Raw genomic sequence first — 23,734 nt, 5'->3', positions numbered from 1 at the left:
GGGAAAGTGGTAGAGAATATGTAAAAAATGCAAGGGAACATGCAAGGTGGCTTGGAGGATGACTGTCTGCAAGCTGTAGCCATGGATGAGGAGAAATCCCTTGCCGACTGTATTATAGCATGTGCAGCCTATGGAAGCTCAGGCCCTTACAGCTGTTGTACACTTGGTCACGATCCAAGAGAAGGAGTGATCCAGAAGCCCATGAATTATGAAGGCACTTCAGACCAGGAAGCCTATCTGCCTAAGCTTGGGAAAAGGCCCAGTATAAGTGACTGGGATGGTGGAAAGAAAGGAGAATTACTAGCAGTCAGTCCGAGTGACGTATCCTTGTTGGGCCCTCTGATAAAGACTTATTGGTTTGGACCAGGCATAAGTAAGGCACCCTGGGCCAGGAATGTCCCTGAGCAGTCATCAGTCCAGGGACAGAGCTTAAAGGATTCATTTTCTTTAGATGAAAGAGGAGCAGGGTCATATGGTGGCTTCACAATAGCTCAAGTATACACAAGTATTCGTGGAAGCAAAGTAACTCCTGAAGCAGGCAGCAAAACCACTGATCCTATACTAGATTCCTAGAGAGCTACTGTGTGGACCTTCACAATCCTCCAGACTTCTTACATTCCCTCTGAAATCTAATATAAAGTATATAACAGGCAACATTCACCAACAGGTTTTCTTGTGCAAGCCCCGGTGAAAAGAGTAGCAATGGAATCACATAACTCCCATTGATGTCATACAGTTTGTGCAGATTTCCTGGCAGGTGGTGCTCCCAAAGTATGATCCAGTCATACTTAATCACTGAAATTTAAATGTGAGGCATTGAAAGATAAACTTAAATTTTCTCACTGAAATCAACTGGCCCTAAAAGTGATGGAACGGGGGCAGGATCGTGCCCATAGCCTACAGTCTCTGATTGCTTTTTGTATTATTTGTAAATACCCAATTTATTCATCAGCAAATACTATGTAATTGTGTACAAGGCAAGATTATGCAAAACAATTTGCATAATGTATATAAATGATAGCATCTGTCAATTTACCAGTTAATGTAAACTCTTAACATAAACACATTTAAGGTTAATGTCTAGATAGTCAGTGAATCAAAGGAGAGGTCTTAATCTTCACACCTGTCTAGAAATCATTTAGATCAGGCATAGGCAAACTCGGCCTTCCAGATGTTTTGGGAATACAACTCCTATCATCCCTAGCTAATAGGACCAGTGGTCAGGGATGATGGCAGTTGTAGTCCCAAAACATTTGGAGGGCCGATTTTGCCTATGCCTGATTTAGATAGTGTGCAAATCCATGATAAAACATGACACTCAGAAGTAGGTATCAATGGCGAGGTGTTTCAAGACTTACTTCAAAATGGCCTGATATAGTCTTCACTCCAAACTCCATGAGGTTTTAGTCTACATATGGAGCTGAGAGGGGAACCTCTGGCCCAGAAGCTGAATGTGACCCTTCAGATCTCTCTATACAGTTCTCAGGACTTTTCCAAGGTAATTTCCTTCTCCGCAGGCCTCACCCCTCACCACCTCTATAACACACCCTCCTTGAGATGGGCGGGGTATAAATTATAAATTATTATTATTATGAGCTTGGCCGGAATGTGTCCTTGTAGTGGCAGACTTTGGATTTTCAAATTTCAGTGGTGCCCTGTGCAACGCCAAAATTCAGCACCCTCCGCTGAATTATTTCAAATGTGTTTTCAAATAAATTACTTGTAGTTTTCAAAATGGTCTCTGACAAACAAACAAACAAAATCTGTTGAAGTGGCTAGAGTGCATGACTGTCCCAAATGCCCCTGGGGGAGTGATGGCATGTGGTGAGGTGACATTCCTCACAGGGACACGGTACAGAAAAAAGATGGCTGCCTAAACGGGGGCAGCCATTTTCCTCTCATACAGTAGCCCTGTGAGGGACCTGCAGCCACATATAGCATGCAGCAGATATTGCCTGTTAAACAAAGGGGATTTTAAAAGGAAGGAAGGAAGGAAGGAAGGAAGGAAGGAAGGAAGGAAGGAAGGAAGGAAGGAAGGAAGGAAGGCCACCTCATAGAATTGGTGGAAGCCTGGATTCTGTAGAGGGCTATGTTCTAATCCACACATCAGTCCCGAAGAAAAAGTCCACCTCAGATTTCAGCCTGCCAAATTCCTCGAGCACCCTCCCTTTGAAATCCCCCTTCTCAGCTGTCTGACTTTATGAGATTAGAAAGGATCGAATTGTTTTAAATTCGGCCACATTATTTAAATGTGTCTCTATCAATTGAATTATGACTTAATCTAATGAAATCTAGCACTGCTTTTCTTTCTCATGGTTGAAAGCTGCTTGATACTTCCCTGTTTAGGAATAATTTGTTTTTGCCACCATAGAAACTGGAAAGGGCACGTTTGCTAAGAGAGAAAGGTTTGCCTTTGGGCCACAACTTTGTAGACACAAAGATAATTTAAAATAATTTAGATAATTACCTACTTATAAACAGGGTCTGTCACTACATGTTGGCCCTTAATACTCAATGGGCATATCTGTGCCAAACATGGTCATCCCTTCCTTCTCCCCAGGGAAATATAGTTGAGCGGGTTGAGGAATCTCTTACAAAGAATGCTCACAAATCTGTGGGAGAAATCATGGCAGTAAAAGTAACACAAACTAGTACAGACAGAGCAATGATGACCCACCCACCCCGTACTCTGAGCCTACCAGTCACCTCGCCTCTGCCCCTCAGTGGCTGTCAGACAGTTGTTCTCCCTCTTTCAAACCACACCGTTAGATATTTGCAAATGTGTTGTCATGACCCCCATTAACCTGCTTTTATGACATGCATCAGTCTTCACTCTCCTGGCTGCCTATATGGGCATCAGTGACAGACATTACAGAAAAATTGACACAACATCCCAAACCAGCATGTTGGATTTGGCCGTGGGTGGGAGATGCATTAGAGCACCCAAAATGGCAACCTCATTGTTTGCACTGTGTAGGGAAGGTTTGGCTTGAGTTTTAAGGGGAATTTCTCCTTGAAAAAAGTACTGAAACTATCCACAGTCCCTCTGCATGCAGGCACACGTACACAATCTCCCACATTACTTATCTTCAGAGAGTTCCACTCACACAGAGAAACTCACTTAACATTCTGCAGTGTCCACCACAGCTAATAGAAAGAGAGCAAACTGCTGAAGGGCAATTGCATAGCCCATACTTAACCTTGAGCAAGAGGATTTGATGTCCAGGCCTCAGTTTCGCACCTCCTTGGCAAAGGCTGGCTAATCGGAGAGAACAGCAGAAAATGCTTCATGGCATTCAGCTTAACAGTTCAGATAAGGAAGCAGCCCAGGAAGCCATTCTTTTCTGGATATAGGAGGGATATATAGCTAGCAGTTAAGATAGGGCAGAGAAAGTCACAAAATGCCTGGAATTTCTGCTTGTGTGATGGAAGGTGATTTTCCACACAGCGGCTCAGAGGCGATAATATCTGTTCCTCTTTGGTCTAAGATCTTACCGACCCAGAAGAATAAGGGAAGAAGGGAAGACGTGAACTCAGTAGAGGCTACCTGGAACAACATTCAAACCCTTATTGTGTGCTGGCATTCTAGGGAAAAGAGCCTGGTCTACTTAACCACCGAAAGAGCACACTTATCCATCATCAAAAAAGAGGAGAAAAGGGTATTTATCTGCATAAAATTGGCCTATGCTAATTTATATGTAGAGATACAAATTTAGAAACAATTTCCATAATTTATGCAAAAATGCAGTACATCTCATTTGGGTAAGACTGTGACGAGATTGGCTTGTGTGGCAGCTGATTCTACCGCCCAGTGTTATTGATGGGCAACTTCCATACTCCTTTTCTCCCTCCTTCAAGGCCTTTGCTGTGCTCCCTTCTTAGGCTCCTTTTCTTTAAAATGGACATGGGCCAGACAGATGTTCAAACCAAAGAGACCTTCCTATAGAAGGCTGTGCTCTGTAAAGTAGAACCTATCATCTGCCCTACACCTGATTAAAGAATGGATGGAAGGGGGAAGTTTTACCACATTTCCATTTTTACTTTGAAGTAATAAGACAACCTGTTTCAGAAAACTACCAACCAATTTTTGCTGTACCACTAAAGCCTAATAGAAACTGCCTGGGCAGTATATGCAGAGTGGATGAATAGATTTGCTTCCTGTGATTCAATATTAAGATCTTGGCCAGTGGTCCATTTGGGTATGAAGATCAAATTATTTCTGGAATTAGACAGATCAGGAGGGACGCCAGAAATTATGGGATTACTTTGAGGGCTAGGTTTAAAGAGGGCAAGGGAACATATGTACACAGAAAAACCACAGGGATGCACAATACAAAAGCCATACAACAAGTGCTAGCTGGTGCTTCAAAATATGCTTCTGCTAATGGAATGCTTGCAAGATGGTAAACACCAAAACAGATGCAACCAAAAGTCTAGTTATACATCAAAAACTAAACTGGGGCACAACACTCGAGTAAAGTTCTCCTGCACAAACTCCGCTGAAGTGAATGGGAGATGTGTAAGCAGCTCTCCCAGATTGTTCCTCAGATGTTTGTTTGTTTTTAAAGGGAAAAATGGAATGGTTACAGGGTTGTAGAATTTTAATGTTAATGTTTTCACAACCCAATACTGTTCAGCCTTGACAGTGTCTGTATTATGTATTGTGTTTCAAGCTGTAGTCATGTTAAGGACACTGGGAGTATATAAATTTAATAAATAGCAAAAAACAAAATTTAAACCACAGAAGATAAGTGCAGCGTATGAACTTGCAAAATATCTAATGAGAGTTCACATGTTTAAGGAGTTGACGAGAACAGTGGGTCTTTTTACTGATTACATTCAAAGAAAACAGCCCCTTTGCTTTTTACACATTTCACCAGTTGGGCGTGTCATTTTAGGGGTGAAATTTAATTTCTGCAAATTTCTTCAGTGAAGAGCCTTGAAAATAAGTTTTGGGGTGTAAGGAATTCAAACCTGCTATTATTTTTTGTGACTGGACAACATTAAGCTTGGCAAATCTATGTTTGATTAGAAAACACATAAAATGCTTTTGGAAAACCAAATAATTTTAATTTTACCTTCTGGTCAGGTAATACAAGTCTCCTGCCAGTTACCAAGCAATACAATGATATCAGGCCCACACAGATCAACAATCCAGAGAAAATCTGGGAACTCTATGTGCAGAACAGATTCCTCAAGAAACTGAGCCAAACCACAAGCCACAAGTCAAGACACACATGAGATTGATTATATGATCAAGATACTGAGGGTGGAGAAAACTTTCTGGAACACATATTCAGGTAAGGGAAACAGGATGCAAAGCATCAGAAACGAACAGACAATGCCATTACCTTCATGCCCTGCTTATAAATTTTGCAGAGGCATTTGGGAGGCCACTGCTGTAAACAGTGTTGGACCAGTTGGAAACAATCAATTTGTTCAAGGCCACACACCCAATACAAGGCAGAAGTGGGATTTGAGCCCTTAAGTACAATTTCTTTGACACTACATACTGCTGCATCACAACAGCAACTTTACACAAGGCCAACCAGTTAACTTACTAACAGATCCCAACCCATATCATTCCCCTTGAAGAGATCCACTCCCTAAAAGAATTTCACCTGCATTTCCATATATTTACCCCCTCTCCTTCCTCCCACCCACCCCGAAGAAAATATCCTCTCCCTTTTACCCATCTCCATGGCAGAGTCAGGCAGACAAACTATCAGCTTCCTATCCCCTTAAATCTCTCAACTCTCTCTGACAGGGAGAAGAGGTGGTTGACGGGGAGCTCCTGGGGTAGGAAAATTACGGTACAATAATTTGGAGAAAGCAGTGGACCAATCAAGCAGCCAACCTCCAAGGAATGCCACCAATGAGGAGCCAGACTTCTCACATCACCCACTGGCCCCAAACCACAGGAAGCAGACATGCACAACTGCCAGCAACCCACAGGGGCAGGCGGGGAGCAAGTTCTCTGAACAACATTTGCATTCCCTCAGGAAATTTCCCCTTGAGGTGGCAACATGATATGCTGTGCATTGGCCAAACCCCAGCCTATTATTTCCCCAAATTGTTCACAATTTTTGCCCCAAAGTGCCCCAAAATGGTGTACAGTATTCATGCACCCAGTTTGGCAGAAGCCATGGTTGTATACATATTATCGAGTGCCAGTCTGGGAAGCCACCCCCTGGGATGTCCTACAAGTACCACAATTGCCTTCCCTAGTAAGAGATGACCTTCACTTCAAGGTGCTTCATGTTTCAACAACACATGAACATTCATGACTGCCATTAACCCCACCCCACTCCCCACCATGCATTGCAACTCCCCTCCCTTCCACACAAACATTTTCCCCACAACCTCCCCCTTTCCCATCACCGCCCCCCATCAACAAAACTTCTCGCCACAACTTCCGTTCTTGATCATTTTATTTTGGTGACTTTCATGCTACATAAAAATTAGCTTTTCTATAAAAAAGTATTCACAATTTCCCCCCAAAATATTTCAAGGGTATTTTTTTAAAATATTTGTAAGTTTTCTTTTTGCAGCGAGGGTTACTGGTCATCCCATATCCTCCTGCTGCCATCATCTTTGTTCTCTTTACATTAAAAATAAATATATGAGATGACAAGATTCAACACAGGAGGGATTTATTGACTCTAACCAAAAGACTGGGAAAATCCAGGTTTTCCCGAGTGGCTGGAGATACCCAGAAGAACATGGCACAGAGTGCCAATGGAATTTCACTGGGGAGGTACATTTATTTCTCTCCTGATTTCTGAGTCGCCCTTTTCTGTGAATGGGTGTGATTTCATAATGCAGAATAGCTGGAACGATTGGAGGAAGCTCCAAGAATTATGGACAAAGGTATCTGGGCAAATGTGAATTATTTTAAAACTTGAAACACAATCTCCCATCTCTCATACTAGAATTTCATAGAAATTTCTCAACTCTACCAGATTTAAATCTAAAACCTGAAAAAGACTATCCATACTATAACCAACAGATCAACTAACTAGGACTTCTAACCAGAAGTCTTGACTGTCAATTCTCTTTGACAGACATATTTTGGAACTGTTTATGGCACTTTGGAGGTTGTTGATTGTGATAAATGCATTGTTTGATCCAAAGTTTACAATTACCCACCTAAACTGGAGTGAATTTGTTTCCAATGTGGGTCTTATTCACCCAAACGCCATTTGCATGCATCTGGTTCCATACATGGGAGATTAAGGAATAATATATTGTTTTCATCTGTCTCTTCATCTTGTTCCGTATGAATTCCATACTCCCTTTAAGTGACTACAGATGTTCATGGACCAACTGGTAACTTACCAGGTACATATTTATTGCTTGGTACGCCAGTCAACTGAAACATCCTGCCAAGTGATGAATTTTATTACTACAGTTTCTAAATATTTCTGAGCAGATTAAGAAGTGTGGTAAATGTCTCATCACTTGACAGTCTGTTTCAGATGACCAACATTCCAAGTGTTGGAATGTACCATATATGATGTCCTCAGTAACTTGCATAGGCTTCAGAAAACTGTCTTCCCCCTCTTCCCCAGTAATGTTAGCTCCAGAAAACACTGGAAGAAAGACCAATGGAGGTAAAGAGAAGGGCAAGACTGAGCTGTAATACATGTTACAATGCTTTCAAAGAGAATGTGGCTCTGATTTACACAAGTCACTATGTGAATACCTATATGCATAGCTCCTGCTTCCTCCAATCCTTTCAACTATCACTCCATTCCCTATTATGAGATGACACCCACCCACATAAAAAGGTGACTAAGAAATACTGTATATAAGTAAATAGCACAATATAATATGCAGGACCATCAGCAATCCATGTTTGATTAATTAACAGTACTCTATATAATCAATCATAGTGATTCTATGTATCAATCAATCAATCAATCACATACAAACACACACCGTATGGACGCACTAGCTGAAGTAAATGTACAGAAATTAGATTCTGAATGAGACAACCTGGTGGATTTAGCCATTCATTATGGATGAAGATAGGGAATTTGTGAAAACCCATAAAAGAGAAAAGATGAAGAAGAGCACTAGGTCTTTGAACAGCAGTAAGCCTAGAATCATACAGTAATGTGGTTCATGCTGACGTTCCTTGCTGTTTTGGGAAATGTTGCTTGAAATTGTTATTTCTGTCAATTGTAAATTGTGTTCTCTCTCTATAATACAGACAAAAGAAGGAAATCTACATTTTTAGTTACATTCATTTTCAGAATCTCTTTTGTTTCAGATGAATCATTCTAACTTGGTCTCACCATTCACTCCACATACACAAAACATTCATTTTAGTCAGTTTAAATTGTCAATTAAGCTCCATTTCAGTCTGGAGATTTTTCTTTTCTTTTACTAGTGGCCAAATGTTGGCAAAGTGCTTTTTCCCCACTAGGAAAGTTTTGTTAGAAATTTCCCAGTTAGTTTTTAAAAGGGAGGGAGCTTTCCAGATGATCAGTTTGTTAAAGCACATTCACGGTCCAGTTCTACACCAAGTTTGACATGCTTAATCCCACAAAATTCAGTGGCTTTAGGGGCCTAACTACACATTACATTAATGATGTGATTAGCAATCACATTGTGTGTTGTTAAAAATTTAATATCAAGTGCAGCGGAAACAACTGTTATCAGGATCCTTCCTGCTGTTGGCACAGTCTCCATAAAATGCCCCCCCCCAACACAGAAATTAACATTGGGGAGGGAGAATCCCCACTAATGCCAATGGGAGCTTGGTATGTAATGCAGTAGCTGCGCTGGGCAGGGAGGGGAATTTCATGCAAATTGCATCTGAGTAGAGCTTAACCCTTCTCATCCTGTGCACTCTGATCTTATTGACACTCACATCCCTGCACCTGTATTCTTTTTCAAAAAATAGCATGCAATGTGATTGTAAATCATACTGTTAATATTATATGTAGTTAGGCTCCTGGATGCACAGAGTGCTGCACAGAACTGGACTGTAAGTGTGTTGTCATTACTCATTTGTGATATGGGATCTACATTTCTAGCAGTGTCTCTATTGCAGCATTTGCACAAGCAGCATAGGCAATGACTGCAGAGTACCTGCAATACCACCAGTGAGAAATGTGCTCACTCACCACCACAGCTCGTGACATTCTTGCATTTACAGTTTTCAACTATTTATTTTATAGAATGCCCTTGTTTACTGTGCACTGTATCAGCTGTCTACTGCAGTGATGGTGGAGCCATTCTGTACTAGTTCTAAACGAAACTTCAGTAAGCAAGGCAAACAAACACATGTTGCCCATGAGGATGTTTTACGAGATTTCCCTTAAAGACGTCTTTGCTGGCTGCACCCTTTTCAGCTGTGCTTTTTGAAAGCTGTGAACAACAGAACTGCTGTCTCCCACAATATGGTGACTCCCTCATCAGTGATTTTGGAAGAAGATGCTTCTGGAATCAGGGCTAGCATTGCTATATAACTAGAATAGGATCCAGGGTTTCTGCCCCCTAATCATTGGAAAAGCCCCCACCCCACCCCAATGAGAGAGCATGAGACAGAACAGCAACTTTCTGATGCACAAAAGACCAGAGAGGTATATTGCAAAGCTCTGCTCTCTAACAATGACATCTCAGAACTGTCCTACCATCAAACACAGATTACACAGCCTCCCATCTCAACAACACAGACCGGAAACTATCTTAACGCTGTATTTCAGGCTACGCCTCCTTTACCCCCCCCCCAAGCTCCCCCAACTTACCTAAAAGTATGCATACAGCATGCACACACATTTCACGGTGGTTTGTGTGTGCCTGCCTGCCTGTTTGAATAAACACAGTAATTGATTCAGGCTTCCAAAGCCAATGATTTATACTAGGAACTAAATATTTGACTGTGAAATGTTATGGACAATAAGGAGACTTTGCTCCTGTCCTTCCCATGCCTCTTATACCTCCTTTATGCTTTCCTTTCCCCAACTCTCTTCTGTATCTCTGGGCTAAGCTGAATCTTAATACCAGAGACCTATGATTGAACCTCTCAAATGTTTCTTGCTTAGGCTTAAAGCAGCCATGGGAAGGAGGAATTTGATCATGGCTGCAGGAGGGTGGAGGTTCAACCCTTTCCTGGTGCTGCCTTCCAAATATGTATATCCCCACCGAAAGCTTCTTTTTGGCATGAAGGAGGGAAATCGGTCCCTGCAGTGCTTCATGCTGAAGATTGATCTCCACCCATACAGATCTCCTATCAATCCACAAACTGGCTTTGGGAAATGAGAGGATTGCGGTAAATGCACCTTCCCACTTTCCCCCCATGACCCTGCCAGAGTCTTGCAACAAGACAGGATGTCAGGTACTGGCTGTAATATGCCTTTTAGCAATTGCACTATTCAGCAAAGAAACACATTAGCCTAAATCCAAATCAGTTATCTGCTAGCTAGCAAGACTTAGCTTATGGCTCAAAGTCTAAATTTCATCCTGTTAAAGAGTAAAGGTGGCCATGATAATAGTGCAAATTGAACCAACAGAGTATGAACAATTAATTAAAGGGTGTTGATGGGTTTGCCATAGTCTCAGGAGTCACCCAAAGGGCATTCCAAGCAATGTTTCCTCTGAGATGTATGAGAGGTTACTCAGTGATGTATGCACCACAGCAGTTGGTAGCAAGGCAGAAAGAAGCTTGGCACCAAGTGAAAGACGCCTGGCACCCAGCTGTGAATAAGGAGGACATGGCAGAAAAGCAAGGCGCTGTGCTGCAGACAGTGCAGCCCTTGGCTGCAAAGCAAAAGAGCCTGGCACACTAACAAGGATGATGATGCAGTCGATAGCAGAAACAGAAGCAGCACAGAGGGGAAATGTTGCACATAAGAGCAATAGGCAGTCATCAGTGACAATCGGAGGCATCTGTGACATACTGTCCACATACTGAATAACACATTGCCCTACATCTGACAGCACCATCCACTAAGAACATAAGGGAGTTGGTGGGTTGTGGGAATAACAGAATCCAAGTTGCAGAGGGGCAAATTCTCCCACTTCTATGGAATGATGTCTGGCTAGCAAGGAATCCTTCAAATCGGTTCTTAATCTCTTCTGCCTATCATGAATTGCACAGAAAAATAGGCCACACATTAGTCCTTCCTGTCTACAAATCTAGCTATATGTACACTGTAAAGCTACTCTCAGTCCACTTTATTCAGGTGGCAAATGTGCACCACGTGCACACAGGACCTTTGAGCTATAAAATCAACCTTTCAGAGGGAGCCAAAGTCCTTTGCCACACCCACTGAGCCCCCAACCAAGAGTAGTTTTATACTTGGCAAAATAATAACTCATTCCACAAGGCTTTACTTTTGATCTCTGCTTACAGCAAATCACAAAAACTAACACCTGCCTTTAAGATAAAACTATATATACTCTCAGCTTCCCTCTCACAAACCACAATGCAAGTGGAGCTTACAACATAGTAGAGAGAAACATCAGCATCCTCTCTGGCTTTAGTCATGGCTCTTCATGATATTCTACACATTCTTTATCCAGAACAGAACTCCCCATGTCCAGATCTTACACAGTTGCTCATATGGTTAGATGGAAGGGTCTCAGAGTCAATAAAAGGGCATGGCTTGTTCCACAACCCTGTATATATTCTGGGACGTGATCTCTATAAAGGCAGCTGCCCCTGCCTTTGTTGTAGAACAGTTAGATCACACAAGAGTAGTTATATGGTCCAGAGGGAGGGGTGCAAGATTCCCCCTGCCCCTAGGCAGCACCCTGCAATTGGGGCTTGTAGAAAGGGTGAATTGAACTTGAGCTAGGAAAATTGCAAATCATTGTTTCAGATGCTGCTACTAAAACAAACAGATTGGATTGACCTGCAAACTGCTACATAAAAAAGGCACACAATAAGCATTACATAACATTATGGTAAAAATCAGTACAAATAAAGCTAATTAACTGGCTAGAGAACTGGTCAACCAATAGATTTCAATTACCAGTTTTCTATGGGAAGATATTATTAAGCAAAGTTATTTCCAGATCAGTAAGAATAATACAAAGGCACAATGCAAATCCAGATGCTTTTAACTGAAAAGGCAAATTGTTGGGCTGAAAGGCTACCCTGAACCCCACTTTACTTTAAAAGATGGTCAGGCTGGCATGTGCCCATATCCCCACCCCAATACACAGTTCAGAAAGCCAAACAAAACATTAATATCCTTATTCTGCATGTGACAGAAGGGTGAGGGCAGCTCCTTGGGTAACCTGCAGCTGCTGAAGAAAACACCAACTACCACGAGCCCTTTCTTTCTATTTTGTTTTCTCAGGGAAAACATTCTAAGGCCATTATTTTCCACACCACTATTGGTAGCCTAAAACACATGAACTTGATGCTAAGAACATTTGAAAATGACCAAAATAAAAGGAGCAGGTGAGGATTATGTAACGCAGAAACATCCCTTAATGCAGTGAAGGGGGGTGAGGAGGCACCTCTCTACAAACAATGGGCGGAATCCAGCACAAGGAGTGCTCAATGGAGCTTGTGCGAGAGAATATCCTGGTAGGTTGTACTCGGCATAAACCGTACCTCCCAAATGGAAATCAAACCCTCAGACACCGAGCCTTTAGAAATAAAAGAAGGTCTGTTTCCTTCACCAGGGATAAGGAGATATGAGTCAGGCTGGCTCAGTGAAGAGGGGAGTGAACATTGGCCACTTTGTGGGAGGAGCTCATTATTCTGGCATGGTTCTGCCTCCACTGTTGAAGGCAGTAGGTGTCTGAATACCAGCCACTGGGAATCAAGGGTGGGGAGAGGGCTGCTGTGGTCAAGTCCTGCTTTCAGGCTTCCCATAGGCATCTCACTGGCCCCTGTGAGATGCTGGACTAGCTGGGCCACTGGCCTGATCCAGCAGACTCGCCTTGTGTTTTTGGATAACAAGATCAGGGTGTCAACAGGGCTGATGTTAGACAACAAGGGCGGTAGCAAGAAGGAACAGGGGAGGGTAAGCGTACTAGATATACTTTTGATTTTATTTTGCACTTTTACAAAAGGGTGTTGAGAAAATTAGAGAGGACATAACGATGAGCAACCAACCATATAAAGACTTATGAACAAGATTTCTTGTAATAAGAAGGAAATTTTAAGGTAATACAATGTTAGATGGTTGAAATGAAGGCTGACAAAGTGCATTTGATGGGATTTATGAGGACCCTCATGAAAGAAAGCATGGTGAAAAGGCTTTGTGTCCATGCCTCAATTGTCAAATCATGCCAACTGTTTATTAGAGTCAAAAGAACTTTTCCAAGGAGATCACAGATGGTACACTGCTCTGCCGCTACCTGACTAGCTGAAGAGCAATACCAGGTGATTTCAGAAATGTACCTATTAGCATGTGGGTGGCTGGGAAACAACATCTGTCAATTATTTCTATTTTAATCATATTAAATAATTAAAATCCTGCCCTTCCTGCAAATAGTGCAGGGTGGCATATCTAGGACAATCCCAATTTCATCTCTCCAAGAGTAGGCCATCTAGCAAGCTTCATGGCTGAGTAAGGATGTGAAGTACAAATCTAACACTCAACTCAGTCTACCACACTAGCTTTACTACCCACAATGAAAGGGTTCTGCTTGGAAAAGAGATGCCATCTTTAGATGCCCAAAATCACACATGCACAGCAAGAGAGCAGGAGGGGGTGAGGTGACAGCCAAAGAAGCAGAGTAGTCTGAACAAAAAAATGAGGTACAAAACCTCAGAAGAGATCTGAACACACTTCAGTAAGGTGGGGTTATGGTCAGATTTGAACATGGGGAGTGAGGCTCTGGCATGGGTTTTACGTAGAAGATCCAGAACAACAACTTGCTGTGTAGGAGGGATGTTAGAAAATGGCTTTTCCTTGCAGAAGAAGTGGGTGAAGAAGACCCTTGAACAATGTCAGAGAAAGACACACATATCAAAATGGTGGATGTTACTAACATCCCAGGAAAAGGAAGGGAGAGAAACATGGGACAGTTTTCAGAGGAGAGAGAGGGGGAAAAATAAAGACAGACAATCTAAGGAAAGGGGTAGCCTGGTGTTTCAAACATATAATCTCAAACATGTAATCTCTAGCTATCAATACATGTTCTAATTAAGGAAACTATTAACACCCTTTTCCTCCCCACCCACCACCAGCCCCCAAACCTCCCCCAACATGAGTCCCTTTCTTAGCACACACATAGAACATCCAGATAAACTTCCCAAACTGGCAAAAGCAACCACTGAAACAACTTCAAACACCACAGACCAAGGAAAACCACAACTCATAAGTCAATTCCCCCTTCCCCATGCCTTTGCTTAATATGGAAATACTGTACATATAAAAAAATTACCCTCTTCCCCCAACCTGAATATAGCTGCTGTAATTAGCTCCTGTACATATGTACACTTATATTTACATATAACCGCAATCAAATAAGCGGATGATATATATGGCACAACATGAATACATAACATTAAAAACAATGTCAGGAAATGTTGCATTGTTTCTGCTTTGATAAAATGCTTTATTGTGACTAAAAAGAGTAAAAAATGTTTGCTGAAATATATTGATTTTGATGTTTGAGATGTGTCCATACATACTCAAGCTTTTTGCTGAAGTTATGTGAGACCTACATATATATTATTCAGCTTTTTAGTATGTGGTGTGTTTGTGTGTACACACAAACACCAGTGTTTATGAAAGAAATGCAGTTAACACAGTATGGAATAGGTCGGACCTTCCAAGAACTTAACTGTGGTATTCATTACAACCACTTGTGATAGGTTAAATAAATTAAATTATGAATAACTGATAACACAGATTTTATCTTGAGCCCAGTTCAGGTGATTGAATTGGCATGATGGGCTTGCTGACCAAATGGATCCAGCTCAGTCTGACATGTGGTCAAATCATTGCATACCCCACAGCTTCGCAGATGGCATGACATGTGAGCTGGGTATGGTATTAAGCTTTACCACGGGCAGACCAGAGCCTGGATCCACTCACTCCACCAACTCATCATGGAGGAGGGCAATTTAATTTGAAGCTTATGGGGGTGCCCTTTGTCTATGCCCCTCCTTGGCTCACTGGTCTATCACCAAGCTGGTCTGGTTGTGTGAAGTGATATTCAATCTTCATAGCACTGCTTTGTTGTTTTTAACTGGACTTTGCTAATAGAGAATATTCTAATTTTGTCAAGATATACTCTACACTAATTCACATTATTGTCAACAATAAAGGGAATTTAGTAACATTCAGAGGCTGGAAAGGGTGGGCCTTCAAAGTATTTAAAATAAAAGTTTTTAAAATGTAGTGGTTTAGTTTGAAGCTTGTCTGGATGGGTGCCAGAAATGGAAACCCATCCATAATGAAAATGATGCTATATGTCTGGATCTATAACTGGCGGTTATAACCCTAACCAACTTTTCCAGTGGTGAGGGTGTAGGGAATATTAAGAACAGAATTATGGCTTGGAAGCCTATTTGGCTACAAACTGGAAATAAGCCCTTGGGGGACAAAGCTAGTGTCCCACTAATTACTTTCTTCATATTCGAGCAGCGTCCAGAAGTAGAGTGGACGTTTTCCACTTGGACAGACCTGGTATGTTCAGTATGTAATTGTAGGGAAGCACTTATGGGAGAGGATGCAAAATGCAAGCTTGAGGGGTTGAGGTCCTCTTCTATTGTTGCCAGGAACTTCAGGGCCCGATCTTTCAGGTAGCTTCATGCGCATATATCTGATGGATGTGATGGAATGAAACCAACACAAGCCCCATTTGAGAGCAGGTGGGCAATACGGAGTACAATCATGAATATAGGCTGCCAGCTCTTTTGGACAAGAAGGGATACGACCATGCTTCATCTAAGCAAACTTATGAGGCGTACATGTTTGTTCTGACAACATCCTGGAACAAAATAGTTCCTCTGTGCAACTAGCCTCTGATTATCCTAACTATGACTGTATTTAGGAATGATGTAGATTTTTATTAAAGGAATTTGAAGAAGAATTCCCAGTGGCAGGAAGTGAGTTGTAAGAAACTGCCGGAATACCTGTGCCCAAATTGGGATTGTGTTGGATTTTGGCAAGTATGAGAGATAGTAGTTGATTTACATGTGCAAGGGAGTATGGGGTGGGGATGGAGAGGGGCAGTATACTTTTAAAAACCTGTAGATTAGTGCTGATGCAGGGACAACCCATTTTCTTTGATATGTTTGTGTCATGCATAATACCCCACTCACCAAATTTATGGAGCACCACACATTATGGCAGGATATAACATAACATAACATGGTGTATTGCTACATTGGCAGACATACCACCTCCATTAAAGAATGCCAGAATAAGTGGTCCGGCAGCATGCCATACTAATGTCTAACAGCATGGGAAGTCTGCCATTCCCCCACCCCATCTTTTCCTCCTTTATACCATAACATTTATTACATACATATTGCCATGGCTCCAGAAGTATGAGCATTTAGAAAGTATTTCAATATATCCTCCCAAAAGACATTAATGGCAAGATATGCCAGACTGGAAAAAAACCATACCAGTTACATTATGTATGTTCAGGTACAGAACCACTCACCCATGCAAAACAAACACCCTTAGTTCATGGGGGGGGGGAATCAATGTTATGAAATGACAGAAATATTAGGAACACACCCCATTTTTCTAAGAGGAAGAAGAAACTGGGTTTCTGAGCTGATAAACATTCACTTTTGTTGGCCTCTCGTACAAAGTCTCATGTATTTTTTTGGCAAGTTAAGCAACCAACATCACAGCCTCCATTCTAGCATAAACAGCACCTGCTGCTAAAATTTCCTGTTATGTTCACTCGATTATTTTTAGTGAAATAACACTCGGAATTTTAAATTACAAAATTGTAATCAGTGTTCCAAGAAGTGTGTGTGTGTGTGTGTGTGTGTGTGTGTGTGTGTGTGTGTGTGTGATCCAACCAACCCTTTCCCTCTTGGTCAAATTTCAAGAGAAAGAAAAATGTATGTTTCAAATGAAAGAGAAGGGGAAAGAAAGCCAGAGGCTCTTTTCATGTGTCAAGGCAATACACAAGACACCTGCAAATGTATTGTTGTTGAAAGTCCTCCAACATTTCCTGTTATCCTTAAGCAGACAATTTTCACACTCTGTGCACACAAATTAAAATTTGTAAAGCACTTTAATATTATCAAACCTAAACACTATAAATGTAAACATGTCATTCAACGTTTAAATTGAGCTAGGGTCAGAGAAAAAGGTTATAAGAAAATGTGAACCATAGTGAACCGTCATCCAAAACAAAGATCTGGAATCATTCTGAGAGTTCAGTTAGCATCTTTTTGGTTTGTTTTTCAGTTTAATTTTCTCCGAAGTACCATTCTCAACTGCATTTGGTTTCAGCTGAGGGATGGGAATACTGACATAGCTGCCAAAGGCAGGCTTAATCAGTAGGATCAAACCCAGCTGCTTAATAAACCTTAAGAAGTACTAGTAAACTGAGATTTCCCACTCCCAAGGTTTCCAAGCCAACATTAACTTTGGAGAAGTCCCTGTAGTGTTGGGTGATGATCTAAACTGAACATTCAAAATGATGGTTTGCTTCATCACCAAGGGAAAACAGCACAATGCCCAGGACCCAGATTCCAGAGAAGGGTTATGGTATGGAGTTTAGAATCAAGCAAGGGAGATATAGTGTGCTTCCATTAGAACATGAAAGCCCTGCTAGCAAGGCTAGAGGTGATCTAATATATTTTCGAACCATGAAGAAAAAAGGTGGCAGGTGTGTAGATAGAGGTATTCAATGCATGCAGTTTTCTCTCCTTCTCCCCCATTTTTAACAGCCTGGGCCCACATCAAACAACTTCCAGACACATCGCCTGAAAGTTGCAGGGGTGGGAGGACAACCTAAAATCCCTCTTCTCTCCAAACCTGAATATTCACAAGAAGAGAAGCACTTGTTTGTACAAAATGTAATAGAAAAGAAAACCATATTTACAAATGAAATGAATGCCTTCTCAACTGCTCTTGTCAGAGGGTTCACTCCATGTTCTGCAGACTGCTAAGCAAGCATTACTTTCTTTACAGGAGAAAGAAGAGAGGAACAAAAAGGCGTTCTACTCCTCCAACCATAGAGAGGGCGTCCCTCCTTCCATAACTTGCTTAGTAAATCCAGAGGAGGTGGGGGAATCCGATTTCACAAAATGTTCAGGCCCTTCCTACTGGCCTCTGCCTACCAAAAAAACAAGGCCTTCAGTTGGCTTAAATGCAAGAAAGGTATTAAGATAAAGCCAAGTAGGGTATGGTTGGAAGGATACACGAGAAGAGAATCAGCTGCAGGAAATGTGGCTCGAAAAAGAATGGCTGCTTCCAAAGCTCAGGGCCTGTGCCTGTCCATGCGTTCAGTTCTACTGCAATGTGCCCAAGATAGCCGAAGAGCACTTTTCACAGTCCTTTCCAGTTAGGAAAGCAGAACAACAGACCCATGAAAAAGTGAGGTGCTTTGCCACATTTTTGGGAAGCAACAATGGACCTGTTGCCCTTACCTGAGGGTTCCTGCTGTAAACGAAACAATATCGCTTCTAACAAGTGTCTCATTTTAACTTGCATTTACAGTTATTCCTCCTTGGTAGCCAAACTGCTGTTATCAGTACTATATGCACTGAAGACAGGGCCAGAACAACTCTCAAGATGCTAAGTGATACGGCTTTTGCACTTTTGAACCTGCCGGTCCCCTTCACAACAATATTCCCCACATCTTTCCAACTCTGCTCTCCAGTCGTCACCACAGCATCTGTACGATCTGATGATTCATCTCCTCATGCCCTGTGGAAGACAAGCTGTGTATTTCCACAACACTATAATTATCAAATATAAGAATATATTCAATAAATACACATATACACATGTCTGAGTTGTGATGGCCCTATTCCCACCACCACCGCCGCCGCCTTCTTCCACTTTCTACTCAGAGGAAATACAACATCAGCAGAGAAAGCCTTTCCATTATTCATCTTGCTCGTGTTGCATGATATGCTAGAGGAGGGAGCAATGGCTGAGCCTTCTCCCTGCCAAATTAAATTCATCAGAACAACTGTGGAGCTTGAGTTGCCAGCCCTGTTCATCTTTTCATTCACTGTCCTTTATGTTCCCTTGCACTGGAAAGGTTTGCTCTGCTGGGTTTGTCTACTAAATATCGTAGCGATAAGAAACTCATGTTGTTACGATGGTTCGTGTCAATTAATTTTCACATTTAAGCTTGTGCATAAACCAACCCATATTTGATATTTCACCATTTCAAAATTAACAAGTTGTTCATGAGTAGCACAAAACCTGCAACCAAACCTCCCCTGGGACCCCAACATTTGAATTTTCCCAAGACTTTTGCTGAAAGTTTCACTGGCATTCGCTTTTATCATTCCAATTCGTCTTTCAGAAGTGACCTCACTGGGTTACTGTTGACTGGACCACTGGCTAGATCTGCATACATATCAAACCTCCCCTCCCCCTGGTAAATATACCAAGATTTCAATACATTTTTATCTTCAGTATATATATATATATATGTATATGTATATATGCAACTCCATATTTCAGCCTTTAACCCACAGAGTCTTCACAAAAGAACTGAATGATTTTTTGCATGTAATCAACATAAAATGCATTAAGTTGATCCCACACTATTCACGTCCCATCAATTTTGCTTAAAAGTACATATGTAAGAAGACCTGTATCTTCTTCATGCCCATTCTATCTCTTCCATTCTCCGCCTCAGGCCACCTTCTCGTATCTGTACTAACCATCACAGTTTGGTGCCGAGAAAACCCCAAACTCTGCGGCTATTGCTCCCACTCGTATGCTGGCCTCTCCTCAACCATGCCTTTGCCTTTCCCAACTGTGAAAACACAAGCTAAGCTACTAAGCTCTGACATGTGATGGCCAGGAATGGAACTGTGAGTGGAGAAATGAAAAGAGATCATCGGGGATGGGGGATCTGGGGAAAGAAAGAGGTGGCACTTCGCATCAGCGCTGCCTAAGCAGAACTCCAATACTCCACAAAGAAAAAAAGAGTAGCAGAAGAGTAGCAAATGGGAACTAGGTCTGAACCCACCACCTGCCCCTCCCACACGTTGCATTTCCAGCACCATCCCCTCCCATGCTTTTCCCCATCACTCAGACATCAGACTCAATACTGGAAAGTTTCTCATAAACATGCCCGTTGCTGGAGCCATTGAAAGCCCTGGGGTTTTTGTTGTTAGGCACACAGGGGTTGGACTGGTTCCCTATACAGATGTCCTTCTGGAAACGGGCTGGCACAGCCCCATGGAGGGCCGAGACCACCGGCTTGTTGGTGGTGACAATGGCTCGGAAGTCTGGCCTGGCCTTGGGCCCTCCTGCCACCACAGGCTGCCTGAAGAAATAGGATTTGCTGCCGTGGAGCAAGCACTGGTCATCCCCAAAAGTGGGGATGAAAGGGTTTTGAGTGACCCGGTCGGGGTAGAGCGACTTGCTGAGCATATAACCACCACTAATGCCAGGATTGTTGTGGTGGTGGTGGCTGGTGGCGGGCACTGAGGACTTGTTGTTGGCAAAAGTGGACTCGCTGGCTGGCATCTCAAACATGTGGGCATAGGGGCTTCCCTCCAAAAAGCGGCCCTTGTCCTTCAGGCTGACGCTGCGAGGGGCCAGGGCGGCGTCTTCCTTCTGCAGATCCACAAAGGTGTCGTAGGAGTGCTGCCGGCGTAGCTTGTTGCGATTCTTCTTCTGCACCTTGGAGGCAGAGTTGGAAGGGCTCTGAGGATACTTGGTAGTGGAGGTGCTGGTTGCCACGGGCACAGGAGCAGATGGCTGATCCAGCTCTTGGAGGGAGTTGTCCTCACTGATGTCGTAGAGGTTTCCGGCCTTCTTGCAGGCTTCACACCGGATGCATGGCTGGCGGGTGGAATTCTGCCCCACCACGGTCGGAGTGTAGTTATGCAGCTTTGATGGGCAACTGCGGCAATAGTTAGCACCAGGGCGTTCCTCCCAATCGAGATTGGTGAGGTTTTTCTCCCATGGCGCTGGTACCCCACTCACAACACTGTGCTTGTGCTCATTGTTTGCTCCAAACTCCCCCGACCCGTGTTTGTGGTGGGTCCTGTTAGTACATGTCCCTGCTCCCCCTATAGTGTCACGCTTGAAGTCATCTCCCCGCTCTTTATAAATATCCGTCAGATCCACATGTTCCCAGTGCGGTGAGTTCTCCTTAGCCCGGAACTGGTCCAAATAGAAATCCCGTAGCCCTTCCTTGTCCCTAAAGTAGCGCTTGTGGTCAGGGGAACGGGGACGCCGGCGATAGGCCAGTTCAATCTCATCAAACTCTCTCCGTGACTTGGCCGAGGCTGGCCGCTTCTTTAGACTATCTTTATACTGCTGTTTTCGCCGCTTTGCAGCGTTGCCCTCAATGTTGCCATAAGTCACGGTATGAGTCGATATGTCCGAGACATCTGAACGGATCAAATCGTCGTGTGCCCCTCCACCGCTGTATCGGTCACTCTTGAAAGACAACTTGCCATAAAGGTCACCTAACTGGCCATGTTTGGCCGGCGGCAAACCGATATCTAATGGCTTCTTACTGAGAGATCGAGGCTGTGCGGAGAAGGGTGGATTATCACAGTCATATAGTCCATCGATGGAGCTGGCGCTCCCTATGCTATGGGGGCGATGGTGGTGATGATAATGGTCTTGGTAAACATTGCTTTCTTTCAGCTGCAGATTACCAAAGGTCCTTTCCACCTCACTAATATAATCACTGAAGAGGTTTTCCTCGCAGGGGGGGTTGTTATAAGACTTGCAGTCGGAGTGAGTGAAGCTACGGCGGTGCTCAGAGATATCGTAGACAGAGGATTCGCGACGGATAAAATCCAGGGCACTTTGTGGTGAGCCATTGACGCCTGAAAGGTTTGCCATGTTCTTTGCTGTTCGGAGCAGGCGCAAAATGTTGGAATGGGTATTGTTCATGGTGGCAGTGGGGGAGTTCATGGAAGAATGGCGGTCCTCGATAGCCACTCCATGGATGCAGCTGTAAATACCCTGCAATGGGGGAAAGCAAAGGGAGGTTAGCAGAGGAGCATTCCAGCAGGGGAGCTGCAGAGCTTGGAGGACTGAGACAAAAAACCTTGTCCTTTGCTAAATAGGATCCTCAGTGGGATATCGTTGGGAGATGAGACAATCTAGACAATCTCATAATGGTTCTTCCACTTTTAATCTTCCTCCACCTTTGCCCCTCTATCCCTTGCCCTTTCATTATTAAACTGAAATAAATCTAAAAATGTATTCAGACCTTTATTGAAGTGGGGTTTTTTTAAAGACATGGTTGCAGATGTTTCTTACAGATCAGATGCTCAGCAGTGCTGTGGTCAGGAGTACCGTCTTAAGGGTTACACCTTATGCACTAGCTGCAGGATTTGATCACTGTTTTCCAATGCTCTGGTAAGCGCTTCAGACAGTTTGTAATCATGCACATGAGATTATTCTGAATCTCCAAATACTGCAGATAGACCATTAGACAAGCCTTTGATCCACAGCACCTGTTTACATTTAGTTTCTAGGCGTGATTCAAGGTGATACTTCTTACTTAGAATACGCTAAAAGAGTTGCAAATATTATTTAGTTTACAGATCTTGGAAACAGGTTTGAGTAAACATATAACCAGTCAGAAATTTGAGACTGTCAGGACATGACTTTTAGAGGTACGACATATTGGTTCACTTGGCACAGTTTCCTGACCCTCTGCATAGCCTCTAGCCATTGTTATTCATCTTGATTACAGACTCTGACCCACAATTGCTGTATGAGTTCCAGCTCTTTCTCCCTAGTCCTGATAAAGAATTGTATAAATTAGGAAGTTATACAAAATAGATTTTCCCAACCAGAATTATGCTGTCTTAATACTTTGTCTGAGTTTGACTTTTCTGGTCAAAGAATTCCACATTTTAAAAGCATCCTAAAAATGGACCAGAGTTTTACAATCAAGAGCCTAGTCTGTTAAGCAAAGAAAGTAATGATGAAAAAATCCACATTTTAACAATGAACATTTACATTGTTATTCCACCTAAACATTAGGAAGAACTTCCTGACAGTAAGAGCTGTTTGACAGTGGAATTTGCTGCCAAGGAGTGTGGTGGAGTCTCCTTCTTTGGAGGTCTTTAAGCAGAGGCTTGACAACCATATGTCAGGAGTGCTCTGATGGTGTTTCCTGCTTGGCAGGGGGTTGGACTCGATGGCCCTTGTGGTCTATTCCAACTCTATGATTCTATGATTGTCACCTCCAAATCATATTTAATCCTAGGAAGACTCAAACTGATGAATTTATTAAGTGAAAGTCAGCTTATGCAGGAGCATCTGATTCCTTAGTGCAGCATCACACAATGTAATAATATTGGCTGGGATCTGTCAATGCAGCCTTGTGCAGTTCATAATCTCTAACTGGACAGAGAAATGAACTTTCTTGTATGTTTTCCACAGCTCACAAATTGGAGTGATAACTAGTAGCAGGGCCTTCTTACTGGTGGTGCCCTGGCTATGGAATGCCACCCCCCAGGAAGTGCTGCTTGCCCCTTGATTTTTTAGTTTTTGCTAGTTTGAAGACTCATCTCTTTCTGCAAGCATTTGTAAATAATTGGATTTTTCAGGCTCTGATCTAATGATAGCTGCTGTTTTAATGTTTTAATGTAGTAATATAAGTGTGTGTG

General features: G+C 42.6%; 1 protein-coding gene across 15 annotated transcripts in view; it reads right to left on the bottom strand.

The window, feature by feature from the left end:
* Positions 1–17,064: 17,064 nt before the first annotated feature.
* Positions 17,065–23,734, bottom strand: part of GRIN2B (glutamate ionotropic receptor NMDA type subunit 2B) — a 295,203-nt gene continuing 288,533 nt past the window's right edge. For all 15 annotated transcript variants that reach the window (XM_081209487.1, XM_081209473.1, XM_081209486.1 and 12 more), the window contains one exon: positions 17,065–22,073. In XM_081209487.1, coding sequence (XP_081065613.1) covers positions 20,175–22,073 — 1,899 coding nt within the window. In that variant the 3' untranslated portion in view covers positions 17,065–20,174. The remainder of the gene's footprint in view (positions 22,074–23,734) is intronic.

This window comes from Podarcis bocagei, assembly GCF_964188305.1.
Source record: "Podarcis bocagei genome assembly, chromosome: 10".
In the NCBI taxonomy this organism is placed as follows: domain Eukaryota; kingdom Metazoa; phylum Chordata; class Lepidosauria; order Squamata; family Lacertidae; genus Podarcis; species Podarcis bocagei.
This window is presented reverse-complemented; position numbering and strand designations above follow the sequence as displayed.